This window comes from Phocoena phocoena, chromosome 21, assembly GCF_963924675.1.
Source record: "Phocoena phocoena chromosome 21, mPhoPho1.1, whole genome shotgun sequence".
Classification (NCBI taxonomy): domain Eukaryota; kingdom Metazoa; phylum Chordata; class Mammalia; order Artiodactyla; family Phocoenidae; genus Phocoena; species Phocoena phocoena.
The window spans coordinates 15,714,156-15,728,597 of NC_089239.1; the positions used below are offsets into that span (position 1 = coordinate 15,714,156).

General features: G+C 36.7%; 1 protein-coding gene across 2 annotated transcripts in view; it reads right to left on the reverse strand.

Moving 5' to 3' along the window:
- DLC1 (DLC1 Rho GTPase activating protein) overlaps positions 1-14,442 on the reverse strand; it is a 387,690-nt gene that overhangs the window by 272,453 nt on the left and 100,795 nt on the right. For both annotated transcript variants that reach the window (XM_065899878.1, XM_065899883.1), the window contains one exon: positions 8,434-8,574. In XM_065899878.1, the coding sequence (XP_065755950.1) occupies positions 8,434-8,574 (141 nt within the window). The remainder of the gene's footprint in view (positions 1-8,433; positions 8,575-14,442) is intronic.

Consider the following 14,442-nt stretch of genomic DNA (forward strand, 5'->3'; position numbering starts at 1 on the left):
AGGCAACTTCGCCAGGATGCTCTTGGAAATCAGAGGCTATCTGGACCCAAGAAAAAATTCTCCAATGTTTTCCTCACCCGTATAAGTCGTTTAGTCTGGGATTTAAACAAAATTAATGCTATGGATCGATCAAAGAGGATTTTATTCAGAAGGCCAATATATAAAAGGGGTAAAGGTAAATAAGTCTGGCTGGGGCAGGGAGAGGAAGGCAGTTCTGGGGGTGCCCAGAGTGCACAATCTGAACAGCACTGATTTATTGTTATTATTGCCTATTTGTATGATTCTCTGCATTTCACAGAATGACTAATGTGGTAAATTCCCATTCAGTAAATTACTATAGCATTTATACAAAGGTAGGGCCTTCAACATGAATCAGCAGAACAACAACAAAATAAAATGGATAAAGCAATCTACAGTAAAAAGGACACAGCTGTTTTCATGAGTGTCAATTGATTTTCCTTTGAAGCAGTTTACTAATTCAGAAGTTGCCTGGATTACACCAAGTTGTCACAGTGGAAAGAACAGAGAATCACTAAAAAGTGAGAGTGGCAACAATAATCTAAGGAATATGAACCATTCATTCATTCAAAAAAAGAAACTAGCATATAAAATTCTCATTAAATAAGCAGAATATCAAGCATATTGATATTTTTCAAGTGATTGTGCCTTGAAAAAGATAAAGAGTGAAGATAAAGAGTAAATGACACTTCATATTTTTGTTACAACACCAACTGTTTAGATGTGTGATATTCAGAATACTCAAATGCTTGGTTGCTGTTTTTACTTCTTCATTTAGAAATCTGGTATGTGGTAGACAGCTCAAAACTATAGTCACAGAAGCCCTCTGTATAAACTTTGTACAACATCTACTGAATATTCACACGGAATCCCCAGTTAAACATTTCAACTGACTTTAACTGTCTTTAAGAAGTGAGGGTAGAGGCCACCAAATGCCAGGGGCAGCATTAGTTATCAGTCAAAGAATCAAAGTAGGGAATCAGAAAAAGAATGGAAACACTAAATATATAATTAGAACTTGGGGACAACTCTGTTTGAGATGAAGAGAGCTCTGTGAAAATGGCTTATGGGTTATTATTATTGCTCAATGCTATGAATTATATTCTTGGTTGCTGTGATGTGGCATGCCGTTGGCTTGCCATTTTACATTGCCCAGAAATAACTGCAAGTTGTTATTTCTCTTGGATGAAAATATGAGCTGGATTCGAGAAGTAACATCAGCACATGGAAAAACTAAATTTTCCTCATTGTAATGATGATAACATACAAAAGTACTATTCATATGACCAAATCTTAGGTTGCAGAGATTATTATTTTTTTTACTGTTTCTTGCCCTAACAGAATCTGTTCAATTCTTACTGTCCTCTCATTTTTAGGTTCCATTTTCCCCATCATTCTTTTGGTTGCAGGAGTTCTGCTCCAGACGTCTAATTAGCCAGGTTATTATAAATGAAACACAAACAAAATAGAAAAACAATTTTTCCAACTCAAAAAATTACTTAAACATCATGTGCTCAGACTCTAGTATTAAGGATCAGTATATCTGGATGCAAGTTGTACTTATTCTTGGCACAATCAAACTCCTAGATTCTGAGTGAAAAGTCTTAAGTGAGGAGGTTATTGTGGAGATCAAACAATCCATCCCTGGGCTTTCCTGGTGGCACAGTGGTTGAGAGTCCGCTTGCCGATGTAGGGGACACGGGTTCGTGCCCCGGTCGGGGAGGATCACACGTGCTGCGGAGCTGCTGGGCCCATGAGCCATGGCCGCTGAGCCTGCGCGTCCAGAGCCTGTGCTCCGCAGCGGGAGAGGCCACAACAGTGAGAGGCCCGAGTACCGCAAAATAAATAAATAATAATAAAAAAAAATCCATCCCAAACAAGACTGTCATGAGTTAACATGTAAATAGATTGGAAACAGATATCAGTATCTTCAAACACAAGAAATGAGAGAATTTTGAATAATTTTAAATAGAAAAGCAAATGGTTATGAAAAATGTTTCTATTTTTCAAAGCCCAAAGTTAATGAATTACATATTTATTATTTCAAAATCCAGAATATGTGAATGGAATCCTCTACACTTTAGAATCAGAATTCTAAGAAATATCTCATTATAATAATCACAGAATGATTTCCTTTTTAGAAACATTTTTTCCCCAGCTCTCTGGTGGCTCAATTTTCCTTAAAAAAGCTATAAGATTTGGCTTATTTTTCTTTCTCATAAACAAAGAGGATCTTAGTGAATAAATACTTCTTTAAAAATCCACATACTTTAATGTTATTGCTTGGCTATGTCAAAATTAAATTGCCACATTCAAAAGCATTACAATCAAAGGCATTTTTCTAAGACCATTACATTTTTGTTTGCAAAGTGGTAAATTGTACTAATTCAAATTTTTTGATGCTTCAGACTAAACTTTAAGAATTCTATGTGTGTCATTTTTCCTTTTACTATGCTATTTTCTTTACTTATCATATGTGACATTATGAAATACTCTTTAAATTCTAGTCAATTTTATATGTTACCTAACATTTTCCCCCCAAGAGTTCAGTAAAAAGGAGTATTTGCAGTTCCCATTTGTAAAAAAGACAATGTTTTATCCCTTTATTTTGTTTTAAATAGTGAGCAGCATTAGAGAAAATCACTAGCTTTGTTAAAAAAATCTGATAATCACTTAAGCAAAAATATAGAATATCCTGGTAAAACAAAATACGGACCTACTAAAATTCTGCGTATGAATTGCGTTTTAAATACTTGAGAGTAATGTGATTTGGACTCCTGAATCTACATGCTATTTTTCAATTTTAGTGCCTACCATTTAATATGTCACAAGCATAATGACTTCAGCTAAATGATCACATGTATGAGATATGTGATTGCATTTAGATATAAAACCTGGTTTACACTGAAAGTAATTATGAGGAACCTCTGATGGTTTTTCTCTTCTTTTTTGAATCAGCCTTAATTTCCTTAATATGCTGTATAATTGGGACTAATGCCAACAACATTTTATAGTTTCATAGCAGATTAGACCATATCTCACTGGGTGAAAAAAGGAAAAAAATAAGATCCTGTTTTTAAATGACTTAAACATTAACAGCATTCATTAAAAATAACGTAATGTCAAAATTCATACACAACGTCATCACCCTCCTTTTTACCTCTACTTCAAAATATTTATGCTTTTTAGGGAGGACAATACTATCGACAAGTGAATGTCAGACCCAAAAGTTATTGTTTGCTTCCATCATGCCAGAGGGGAGAAAGATAATAGACTGTATGTAAGTGTCTCACTAAGTTGACTATAGCATAAACAGTTGTGTTTCAGAGTCACATTGAGAGATTTTTTTTTTTTCTTCAACAATAGGTTACACTGACCATGCAATTTTTGAAATTGTTGGTAAAACAGGCTAAAATATCAGGTTGACTGTGGCATTGGAGTACCATCTTTTTTAAAGTCATCTAGAAACGATCATGACCTTGCAGTCAGGACATACTCCTGAAGCTTTATTTCGGTCACACTCCAGCAGCATTTAGGCAGGATTTACTCTGAACCATTCTTGGGAGGAGTTGGCAGTCTCTGGCATTCAGCCTGCCCTCAGCTCCCACCCCCTCCATGAGTTGCTGTCTCCACCCTCATCTATCTCATGGATATTTTGGTGGTAATGATGAAAAGATTAGGGGTGTATTCGGTCTGTGGAATTAGAGCTACTGTTGCCAACTTGAACTGGAATAAGATATATTTGTCTTTTTTCATCTTGTAGCAATTACTATAATGAAGGTTAATAATTTCTGCTGTTTTTTAACATCTTAAAAGGAGGGTTATTTTATAATTCCAACATTCAATACATTCTGATATGAATGCTAGTATCTTCCAACATTCCTTTAGATAGTTTAGGATACACTCAAAACTATCTAGCTGGGGTTCCCAAATGATTGAGGTTCTCATTCTGGTTGTTAGAATTCTATCACATGGCAACTAGTGGGGTTGTCTTCTCTATGAAGCTGATGTTACTATACACAGCAGAACACCCTCTCTGTTCCTCCAGTACTTATTTTACAAATAAAATATGTTGTTTTTCTTATCTCAGCCTTGGTCTCTTTCTTCACAAATGTATGATTAATACTAATTTAATGACCACCTACACTAATCAGTATCTTTAAGAAAAATAACAACCACAACAAAACCTGTGGGGTTTTAGTGCCCAGCTTTAAAATCTTTCATGTAACAACCCTATATTAATTAATGCAGGAACAACTCAAGCAACTGAGTACCCTGGTTAGAGGGATGTCAGAATATTGCTCTGCAGTGAATGAAAGCACTGTATAAAAAATGATATGACTGCACGTGCGTTGTTCGCAGAAGTGTCTAGTGTGAAAGGCATTATGAGACTGCCTCAAAGGAACAAAACCAAGAATTTAAGAAAGAAATTGATGATATTTTTGGCATTAAGCACCAGACCTTGTTTTTACTAATGCGTTTTTTGGTAGTGGATATCCTACCTTTTAACTTTTAAATTTTTTTGTGTCAAACACATTTCAGAAATCTACTTTAATGCTCAATTTTCAGCATGATATATACACAGTATTTATGAAAAATCTGAAGATTACTCATTGGTCCCCTTCTAATAATAAATATAAAAGTAGAAATCTTATTGAAAAGTTGGCACTTAGAAATCCAAAGACCTTACACACAAAAGGAAAGCCAAATATTTGTGGTAGTCAGTCACCATTATAAATAGGTTCATAGCAGCAAATCAAAATGTAACTTTAAATAATTCTGAAATGAAAGTAAGCATTCTGTAAAAATGTGACACTATGGAGCAGAAGGCTGGTTCATTTTAGGTGGATGTTAGAAGTAGGCGTTCTTTGAATTTAATGTTTCTACTTAATATTAAAATTGAAATTTTAGTTCATAGTGAAAAGAACAGCTCTGTAGGATACTAGAGTTTTCTTTCTTTTCACAAAGTAGCCAGGCTGCCATTATTCCCAAAGCTCCAAATTGAGGGGAAAAGTGTCTGTTTAATATCTCATAAAAATAGGTAAAATTCTTCATTCTAATATTTTAACCCAGGAAAAACTAAAAACATAAAATTGATCCATGGCTCAAGACTTACTTTCTAACTTTAGTAAAAAGGAAATACTCAAAATAATAATAACACCAAAACCAGCAAAAAATAAAACACACACATGCTCATATTAAAGCAGCCCTTCCACCAACACAAAAGCCTGTTTTTCAAGCTTACTTTTTTTTTTTAATCTTTATTGGAGTACAGTTGTTTTAAAATGTTGTGTTAGTTTCTACTGTACAGCAAAGTGAATCAGCTATATGTATACACATATCCCCTTTTTTGGATTTCCTTCCCACTTAGGTCACCATAGAGCACTGAATAGAGTTCCCTGTGCTATACAGTAGGTTCTCATTAGTTACCTGTTTTATACATAGTATCAATAGTGTATATATGTCAATCCCAGTCTCCCAAGCTACTTTTTTAATTGGTCATTTTCTTTACGAAATTTCCTAAAAGTCAGTTGCCTTTGATAGCAGAGTGTTTTCTTCTCCTCTGGGTACTTCTTGTAGTCAGTTAGAGAATTTGACTAAATTAGAGTTCAGTAGCTGAACAGAGTTGCATTTCCAGTTGTCTAAGTCCACCTGCAGTATTGATCAAGATGTGTTAAATAGGTTTTGGGTGTCTGGAAGTGGAATATTGTATTTCAAGGCTGAGTCAATTGCATAATGATTCTCATCACTCACTGAGTAGTGAGTTGTGGCATCACTACGAAGTTGTGATCGTGTGCCCAGGTCACACCTGAACAGCTGGATACATCTTCACTTCTGATTTTATTCCAAGTTGGCAACTTTTCAGTTAATATTTGATTTGCAGTGCATGAAAAAATATGTTTCTGTTCAACAACTGATTTTAATTATTTCTTAATTTTGCCTGTGGGGTGAATACTTTGGTCAACTGATATGGCAAAACACGAACAATTTGAAAAAGGACCCATTATAAAGTACTCTAAGGGATTAAAGCCCTAGGAAAACTGATGGTTTTATGTTTCTCATTCTAAAACTTTACTGAAGATGGTTACCATAAAAATACGTACATTGCTCAATGGAAATATATTGACCACATTTATAAGCATGGGAGCATTGAAAAAAGACTAAGGAACTGCACACAGAGTTGTAGCAATGGTTACAAATTATAAGGTGACTACACTCTAATATATGTATGTTTCAAGGGAGAAATAGTGGATACCAACAGTAATTATTCTAAAGTAAAAGATGAACACAGAATAAATGTTAGAGTGAAAAGAACACTCTTAGGGACAATAGAAGGTGCTTTAAAAAGCTAATTTAAGCATAAATACCTTTAAAAAAGGGAATTCACCTTCCTTTCTACTTACTTCTTTTTTTAAAAAAATACATTTATTTCTTTATTTTATTTTTGTTTGCATTGGGTCTTCGTTGCTGTGCGTGGGCTTTCTCTAGTTGCAGCGAGCGGGGGCTACTCTTCGTTGCAGAGCTCAGGCTTCTCACTGCAGTGGCTTCTCTTGTTGCAGAGCATGGGCTCTAGGCGCACGGGGTTCAGTAACTGGCACGTGGGCTCAGTAGTTGTGGCTCGCGGGATCTAGAGCGCAGCCTCAGTAGTTGCGGCACACGGGCTTAGTTGCTCTGTGGCATGTGGGATCTTCCCAGACCAGGGCTCGAACCTGTGTCCCCTGCATTGGCAGGTGGATTCTGAATCAATGCTCCACCAGGGAAGTCCCTCTACTTACTTCTTATATGTCAGCCCCACACCTGTCCCCAGTGTTCAAAAAGCCAATGCTCCAATTGTTCCCAAACCTTCAAGCTAAAACTTTTTTTTTTTTTTTTTGCTGTACGCGGGCCTCTCACCGCTGTGGCCTCTCCCGTTGCGGAGCACAGGCTCTGGACGCGCAGGCTCAGCGGCCATGGCTCACGGGCCCAGCCACTCCGCGGCATGTGGGATCTTCGCGGACCGGGGCACGAACCCGTGTCCCCTGCATCGGCAGGTGGACTCTCAACCACTGGGCCACCAGGGAAGCCCCAAGCTAAAACTCTTAAGAGGCTTTTATCTTTTCCCTTAATAAGAACATGGTAAAATGAGATTGTTGAGTTTCATATTTGAATTTTGCATTTCAACCTTCTCTAGCGATTGTGGAAAAGAAGAGCAACACGTCACTGCAGTCTGCCCATTGGCACACATTATTTTTGACCCTATTTTTTCAGTGTACCGCAAAATAGCATTGGGTAGTATGTCATTGGTTCCTCCTATTTCCTGTATATACAGCACTACCATACAGCATGTCATTGCATTTCATTGTTTACAAGCCTCCCTCCCTTGCTAGACTGTGAGATATTTAAAGACAGAGAATATATTTCTATTGCTCTCCAAGTCTTTTTTATCTTGCATAACACATGGCACATCGTAGGTGTTCAATAAATATTTATTCCATCAAAAATACTCTAGATATTCTTGCAGTTGAACATACATACTACATTTTAAATTCAAGTTTTCTCTTTTTAGTTTTATTTCAGATTTCCCTTTTATTTTAAAGGCAGGCAGAAAAGCAATCCAAACTTGTTTCTCTGTGTTAAGCTAACATGGGCATTTAAAAAATAATACGACACTATGATTTTCACTAAACTAGGAAAGGTTATTTTGGAGCTGCTGGGACTTTAGATATTTGAAGTAGTAATTACTTCCTCCATAAATGTTACCTTTAGAGTCAAATACTGCTTTCCTGTTGCAGTTCAACTTTTTACTTAAAGGAAAATGTCTTCTATTCACAAGTCACTGTGCTATACTATTACATGTAGGGATTCTCCTTTTCATTTGTTCTGGTAGCATTGTAAAGTCTAGGAAGCATCATAATAGTAACAATAGTAGCTTACATCTTTTCAGTATTTTTTCTGTGCCAAGCATTTCACTAAGCACTTGACATGTGCTATGTCATTTAATACCCACATAAAACTTATCATGTGTGTGATCTTATATAGCTCTACTTTTTAATCTATCTATCTATCCATCCATCCATCCATCCATCCATTAATTTTCCCATTGGTAAGCCATTTAGTCTGAATAATAATACAGGGAGAATCATCTTTACATTTTGCATTCTTGGTTCTTTCAAGTTCTGAGTATCCAGTAATAAAATTTAACACCATATTTTGCATAATTCTGGAACAATGACCTATGTTAGTAAAGTACTTGTGTAAGCATTTATAAAACAAAAAAACAGCGTATGTTGGGCTGTATTTAATTAAGTACTATCAAGTCACTGCAACTAAGAATCCAAGAGTATTTCTTCTAAACTGAATGGATGAGATATCAACTCTTACCTGAAGATAATCAACACTTCATGTGGAAACTGACTGTTATAATTAACAACTTACCATAGACTTGGGTTTGGTTCCAGAACTGGCCACTGAGGTGGAAGATGTTAGGTCAGCGGACTCGGTGTTAGAAGACGGATTTATTTGTGTCTGATTTACCGAAGTGTTATCTGCTCCACTCTCAGATCCTGATTCCAGATCCTATGAAAAAAATGCATTGATATGAAGGGCATGTCCATACTCTCTACATGCCTTTCTCCCACCTCCAACACCTTTCCACCTCCTCCTTCTCCCAACACACATGGACACACCACAGTTATGACAACAGACAGTGACACGTCACCCATAACCATGCATTATTTTGTATTAACAATTGTACTCTTTACAGGGTCTGATTTTGAAATGCAGATACTGAAAAAGAGGTAGCAAACTACTTTGAACATTTAACAGCTGACTGTGCATTGGAAAGGGCAGTAGGGGCAGCTAGCCGGGACACTGCAATAAGTCAGGAGGAAGAAGCCCATAGACAACCCTTGCTCGTTGTGTGACTTTGAGAAACTCACTCTACCTCCCTCTTGCAACAGGGTTATGAGTGTCAAATGAAAAGACAGTTCTCAGTTCTTCTCACCTCACTCTCTTCTATGTTCCCATCAGATCTCCATGGTGACACCTACCATAATAGCCTGGAATCATTTAGCTGAAGTGTATGTCTATCTAACGAACTATAAGCTATTTGAGGGCAGGAATTACACTTTGTCATGTGTGATTCAATTCCCTCATTTGAAAATGAGTGTAATGATAGCATGCACTCGTACAGGTTTATGAAGATTAAGCAAAATATATGCAAAGTGCATGTAACAGGCACATAATCATTTTCATTAAATGCTGGGCATTACTGTAAATATTGTTATTATTAACATCATATGCCTTCTGAGCAACTAGTGTACAGTATGTGGATAAGACATGTCTGTTGAATGAGTGCAATTACACGGTAATCCCTCCAAAGGCTGTGCATTTAATTTACCAAAAGATATCTTTGTGTTATACGTGAGAACACAGAGGAAAGGCAAGGGTGAGGAGAATGCAAAGGGGAGGGAGTGAAGGCACACATCACTCTATAATGTTAACCTGAGAAAATTATGATTTGATAATCTTTATGTCCACTCTTTCTACATCTCAACTTCACCATGGCCCATATGGTTAAATATCATCTACCCTGCACCCCGACTCTCTGGCCTTATGCTCTATCATTCTCTTGTTTCTGTATGCTCTGCCATACTTGCTGTTTGTCAGTCCTCCTAGTACACCAAGGTGGTGTTTATGGCAGGGACTATGCCCTTTCTTGTCCCTTGTCCAAGTGTTTCCCTTTGCTGTCCCTTTCTTGTCACTCAGCTCTCAGTTGGAATATCACTACCTCAGAGAAGCATCCTTTGACAGTTCAAGCTAAAATATTTTCCTCTCTTCAACCTCCACAGTGTATCATTTTCTATTTTACGATCTTATTACCTTGTTTATCTACCATGTATCAACAATATCCATCCATCATCTCTACCTATGTATGTACGTATGTATCTATCTCTCTATCTGACCATCTATCTACCTTTCATTCATTTCTATTTCAAATCTTTTTTATCTCCCTTTATTGGAATCTATGCATCACAAGAGCAGGGGCTTCACCTGTCTTGTTCACTGATACATTCCCCAGGCTTAGAATAGTGCCTGGCACCTAGAATATGCTCATAAGTATTGTTTTATGAAAGAACAACCAAACTGACAAATATTAATATGTAACCAAGGAGGCACAAGATCTGCACACTAGAAACTACAGGACACTGATGAAAGAAATTGAAGAAGACACAAATAAATGGAAAGATATCTCATGTTCCTGAATTGGAAAAATTTAAATTGTGAAAAATGTCCATGCTACCCAAAGTGATCTATAGATTTAGTGCAACCCCTGTCAGAATTTCAATGGCATTTTTCATAGAAATAGGAAAAAGCAATCCTAAAATTTGTATGGAACCACAAAAGACCCTGGATAGCCAAAGCAATCTGAGAAATAATAACAAAGCTGGAGCCATCGCATTCCCTTATTTCAAATTATAGTACTGTAGTAATCAAAACAGTATGGTACTGGCATAAAAACAGACACACAGACCAATGGAATAGAACAGAGAGCACAGAAATAAAAGCATGCATATACAGTCAACTAACATTTGACAAGGGGGCCAAGAATATTCAACAGGGAAAAAATAGTCCTTTCAGTAAATGGTGTTGGGAAAATTGGATATTCACATGCAAATTAATGAAACTGGACCCCTATCTTACACCACTCACAAACCTTAACTTGAAATGAATTAAAGACTTAAATGTAAGATCTGAAACTGTAAAACTCCTAGAAGAAAGCATAGAGCAAAAGCTTCTTGACATTGGTCTTGGCAACAATTTTTTGGGTATGACACCGAAAGCACAAGTAATAAAAGCAAAAATAAACAAATGGGACTATATCAAACTAAATGGCGTCTGCACAGCAAAGGAAACAATCAACAGGATGAAGGATGCAGCCTATAGAATTACAAGAAAATGTTTGCAAAACTTAGATAAGGGGTTAATATCCAAAATATATAAGGAACTCATTCAACTCAATAGCAAAAAACAAATAATCTGATTAAAAAATGAGCAAAATACCTGAGTAGACATTTTTTCCAAAGACACAAATGGCCAACAGGTACATGAAAAGGTGCTCAAATCACTAATTATCAGGGAAATGCAAATTAAAACTACAATGAGATATCACCTCACACTTGTCAGAACAGCTATCATAAAAGGGAATCCTAGTGCATTGTTGGTGGGAATGTAAATGAGTATAGTCACTATGGAAAACAGTATGGAGGTTCCTCATAAAATAAAAATAGGGCTTCCCTGGTGGCGCACTGGTTGGGAGTCCGCCTGCCAGTGCAGGGGATACGGATTCGTGCCCCAGTCTGGGAAGATCCCACATGCCACGGAGCGGCTGGGCCTGTGAGCCATGGGCGCTGAGCCTGCGCGTCCAGAGCCTGTGCTCCGCAACGGGAGAGGCCACAACAGTGAGAGGCCCGCGAACCACAAAAAAACAAAAATTAAAAATAGAACTACCATATAATCCAGTAAGTCCACATCTGCATATACATCCAAAGGAAATGAAATCACTGTCTTAAAGAGACATCTGCACCCCTATATTCATGGCTGCATTATATTCACAATAGCCAAGACACAGAAATAACTGAAGTGTCTATAGATGGATGAATGGATAAAGAAAATGTGGTATATAAATACAATGGAATATTATTTAGCCATAGAAAAGAAGGAAATTCTGCCTTTTGTAACAATATGGAAGGACCTGGAGAGCATTATGCTAAGTGAAATGAGTCAGACAGAGAAACACAAATACTGTATGATCTCACTTATATGTGGAATCTAAAAAAAAAGGTCAAAATAGAAACAGAGTGAAGTGGTGGTTGCTAGGGGCTGGAATGTGGGGAAAATGGGGACATGCTGGTCAGAAGGTACAAGCTTCCAGTTATAAGAGGCATAAGTTCTGAGGATCTAATCTTCATTTTGGCGACTACAGTTAACAACACTGTATTATATATTTGAAAGTTGTAAGAGTAGATATTAAACGTTCTCAACACACACATACACAATTGTAATTATACCAGTTTATGGATGTGTTAACTAACCTTACTGTGGTAATTATTTTGCACAAAAAACTGTATCAAATCATCACATTGTATACCTTAAACTTATACAATGTTATATGTCAATTCTATCTCAATAAAGCTACAAAAAAAAAAAGAAAAGAAAAAAGTGGAAAACAAACATAAAAAAGGGTATAAAAGACATACATAACAATAATAAATATGAAACATAATACTAAATTCTTTAAGTGTGTGTGTGTGTGTGTGTGTGTGTGTGTGTGTGTGTAAAACATATAACCATAACCAAATTTCTCATGCCCTGAGTGCTTTCAGATTAAGGGTCATCTATCCTTTTTTTCTGCACGGAAAAGACATTTTACATTTTACCATAGGAGAAAAATGGTTCATTAAGATTTCAAATTGAATCAACATCAAATGGATAGTCATAAATAGCAGGCAATTTATAAACATCAAATGCATAATCATAAGTAGCAGGTAGTTTATAAGCCATTTATATTTTACATTTATGTTTATCAGAAATCATTTGCACTAATTTTGCTTTCCTATTTATGATTTGATTAGGCAAATAACAGGGTAACCTTGCATCCTTCTAACAATACAAGAATTCTGAGGTAAAATAATAAATATTAAAATTTTTTTTTACCATTTAAAGACAATACTGTACAGCAATTCTCTGTTTCCATGTTCACAAACTCTATGTGGGAGATATTATTATCACTACCTGATGGATGATGAAGCCAAAGCTTATGGCAAGTAACTTGACCAAATTCATGTTCTGTGGCAGGGCTGCTGACATTAAAGCTCAGATCTGCCTGACCCTCACTTGTCAGGCTCTATCAAGGCAGCCTTCTATACATTTTTACATCTACCCTTATTTTAATATGTTTTTCTCTTTGAAGCTATTCTTAAAGACTCCAGCCCATATTATTCTTTACCCCCTTTATTATATGTAGAACTCACTCCAGCATTTTCTTACAAATAATCTCAAACTGAGGTCACTGTTTCATTGTATGTCTTGCCCTCCTTGCTAAACTGTACGTTCACAGTGGAGTATGAAGGTGTGGCAGAGGGGGTTTCTCCTCTGAATCTGGGACAGTACTCCTTGGTGGACAATCAAGGTCATAATTACTTGTTATAATCCACTTATTCCATGGTACAATTATCAAAAGGAATGAAAATCGCATGTGGAAAAAATTCTGATGACGAGAGAATGTTAAAATTAGCTTTAAATACCAAGGAACAGAAATAAAGAAAAAGGGACAACCTAGAAAAACACAGACACAAAAAGAAGTTTCTAGGGATGCAGGCTATGTCTTATTTACCTTTAACCCAGTGTCTGGTGTGAGTGAGCACATGAGAGAAGCCAATGGCATTAACAAATACTAAATATGTACTCCATGCCAGATCTTTGCAATGCATCTCACACGTGTTCTTTCATTTACTCCTCCCAACAAGCCATTAAGTAGGAAACAATGTCTCCTCTTTTTACATGAACCTGAAGTTGAGAAATTAAATACTTTTCTTATGTTCTCAGATATTCAGTTGTAGAGCTGGCATGTGAACTCAGGCCTGCAGACTCCAAAGTTTATGTTTCTACTGTATTATTTGGCCTATTTCAAGTATCTGTTGAACTAAAAACTCAGAAATACATCTTTATTTACAGAATTAACCCTTGTTCAGCAAGGGTGGTGATGGTCCATGAGATAGTGCATGCAATATAAAATCCAGTTTACACTTTAAATGGAGGCAGAGATGTAGATGCAGACAAATCCCTAATCATCACCCACCTTGGCTCTTGTTTTGCATTGTCTTTACCACTCAACAAAGAACCATATCTAGCAGGTAAGGGCTGTTTTGCTCTCTGAGATGGAGACAACAATACGGAGTTGTATTTAGCAGAAATCTGGGCTGTGCTTTTTTCCCTAAATACATGGGATTGAGGAAAGGTCAATATAGAGGGGAAAGGGGAGCAAGTAAAGAGATAGGGAGAGATCAGCAATTCACACCAGAAAACTTTCAAGAGAAAATGTATTCCACACCTACATTAATGGCAAAAGTACTGAGAAGCACCTCCTATTGAAAAATTGGGCTTTAAAGTGTTGATGAAAATGAGTTTGAAGCTTCTACACCCTTCATATGTAAACGAGAAAACATCCCTTCTTTTTGGCCTCAGGAGATCACTTTCAATGCGTTTCCTCCATCTGGGTGCCTGTCCTACTAAAGTATATGCAAGACGCTATGGCGGCACCAGGGAAGGAGTAAGCGATTCTGTCTGGGAAGACAGAAGGAGATTTAGGGAAGACTTCACTGTAAAGAAAACATTTGAGATGAATCCTGAAGGATGAAGAAAAATTATTAAAAGAAAAATGTC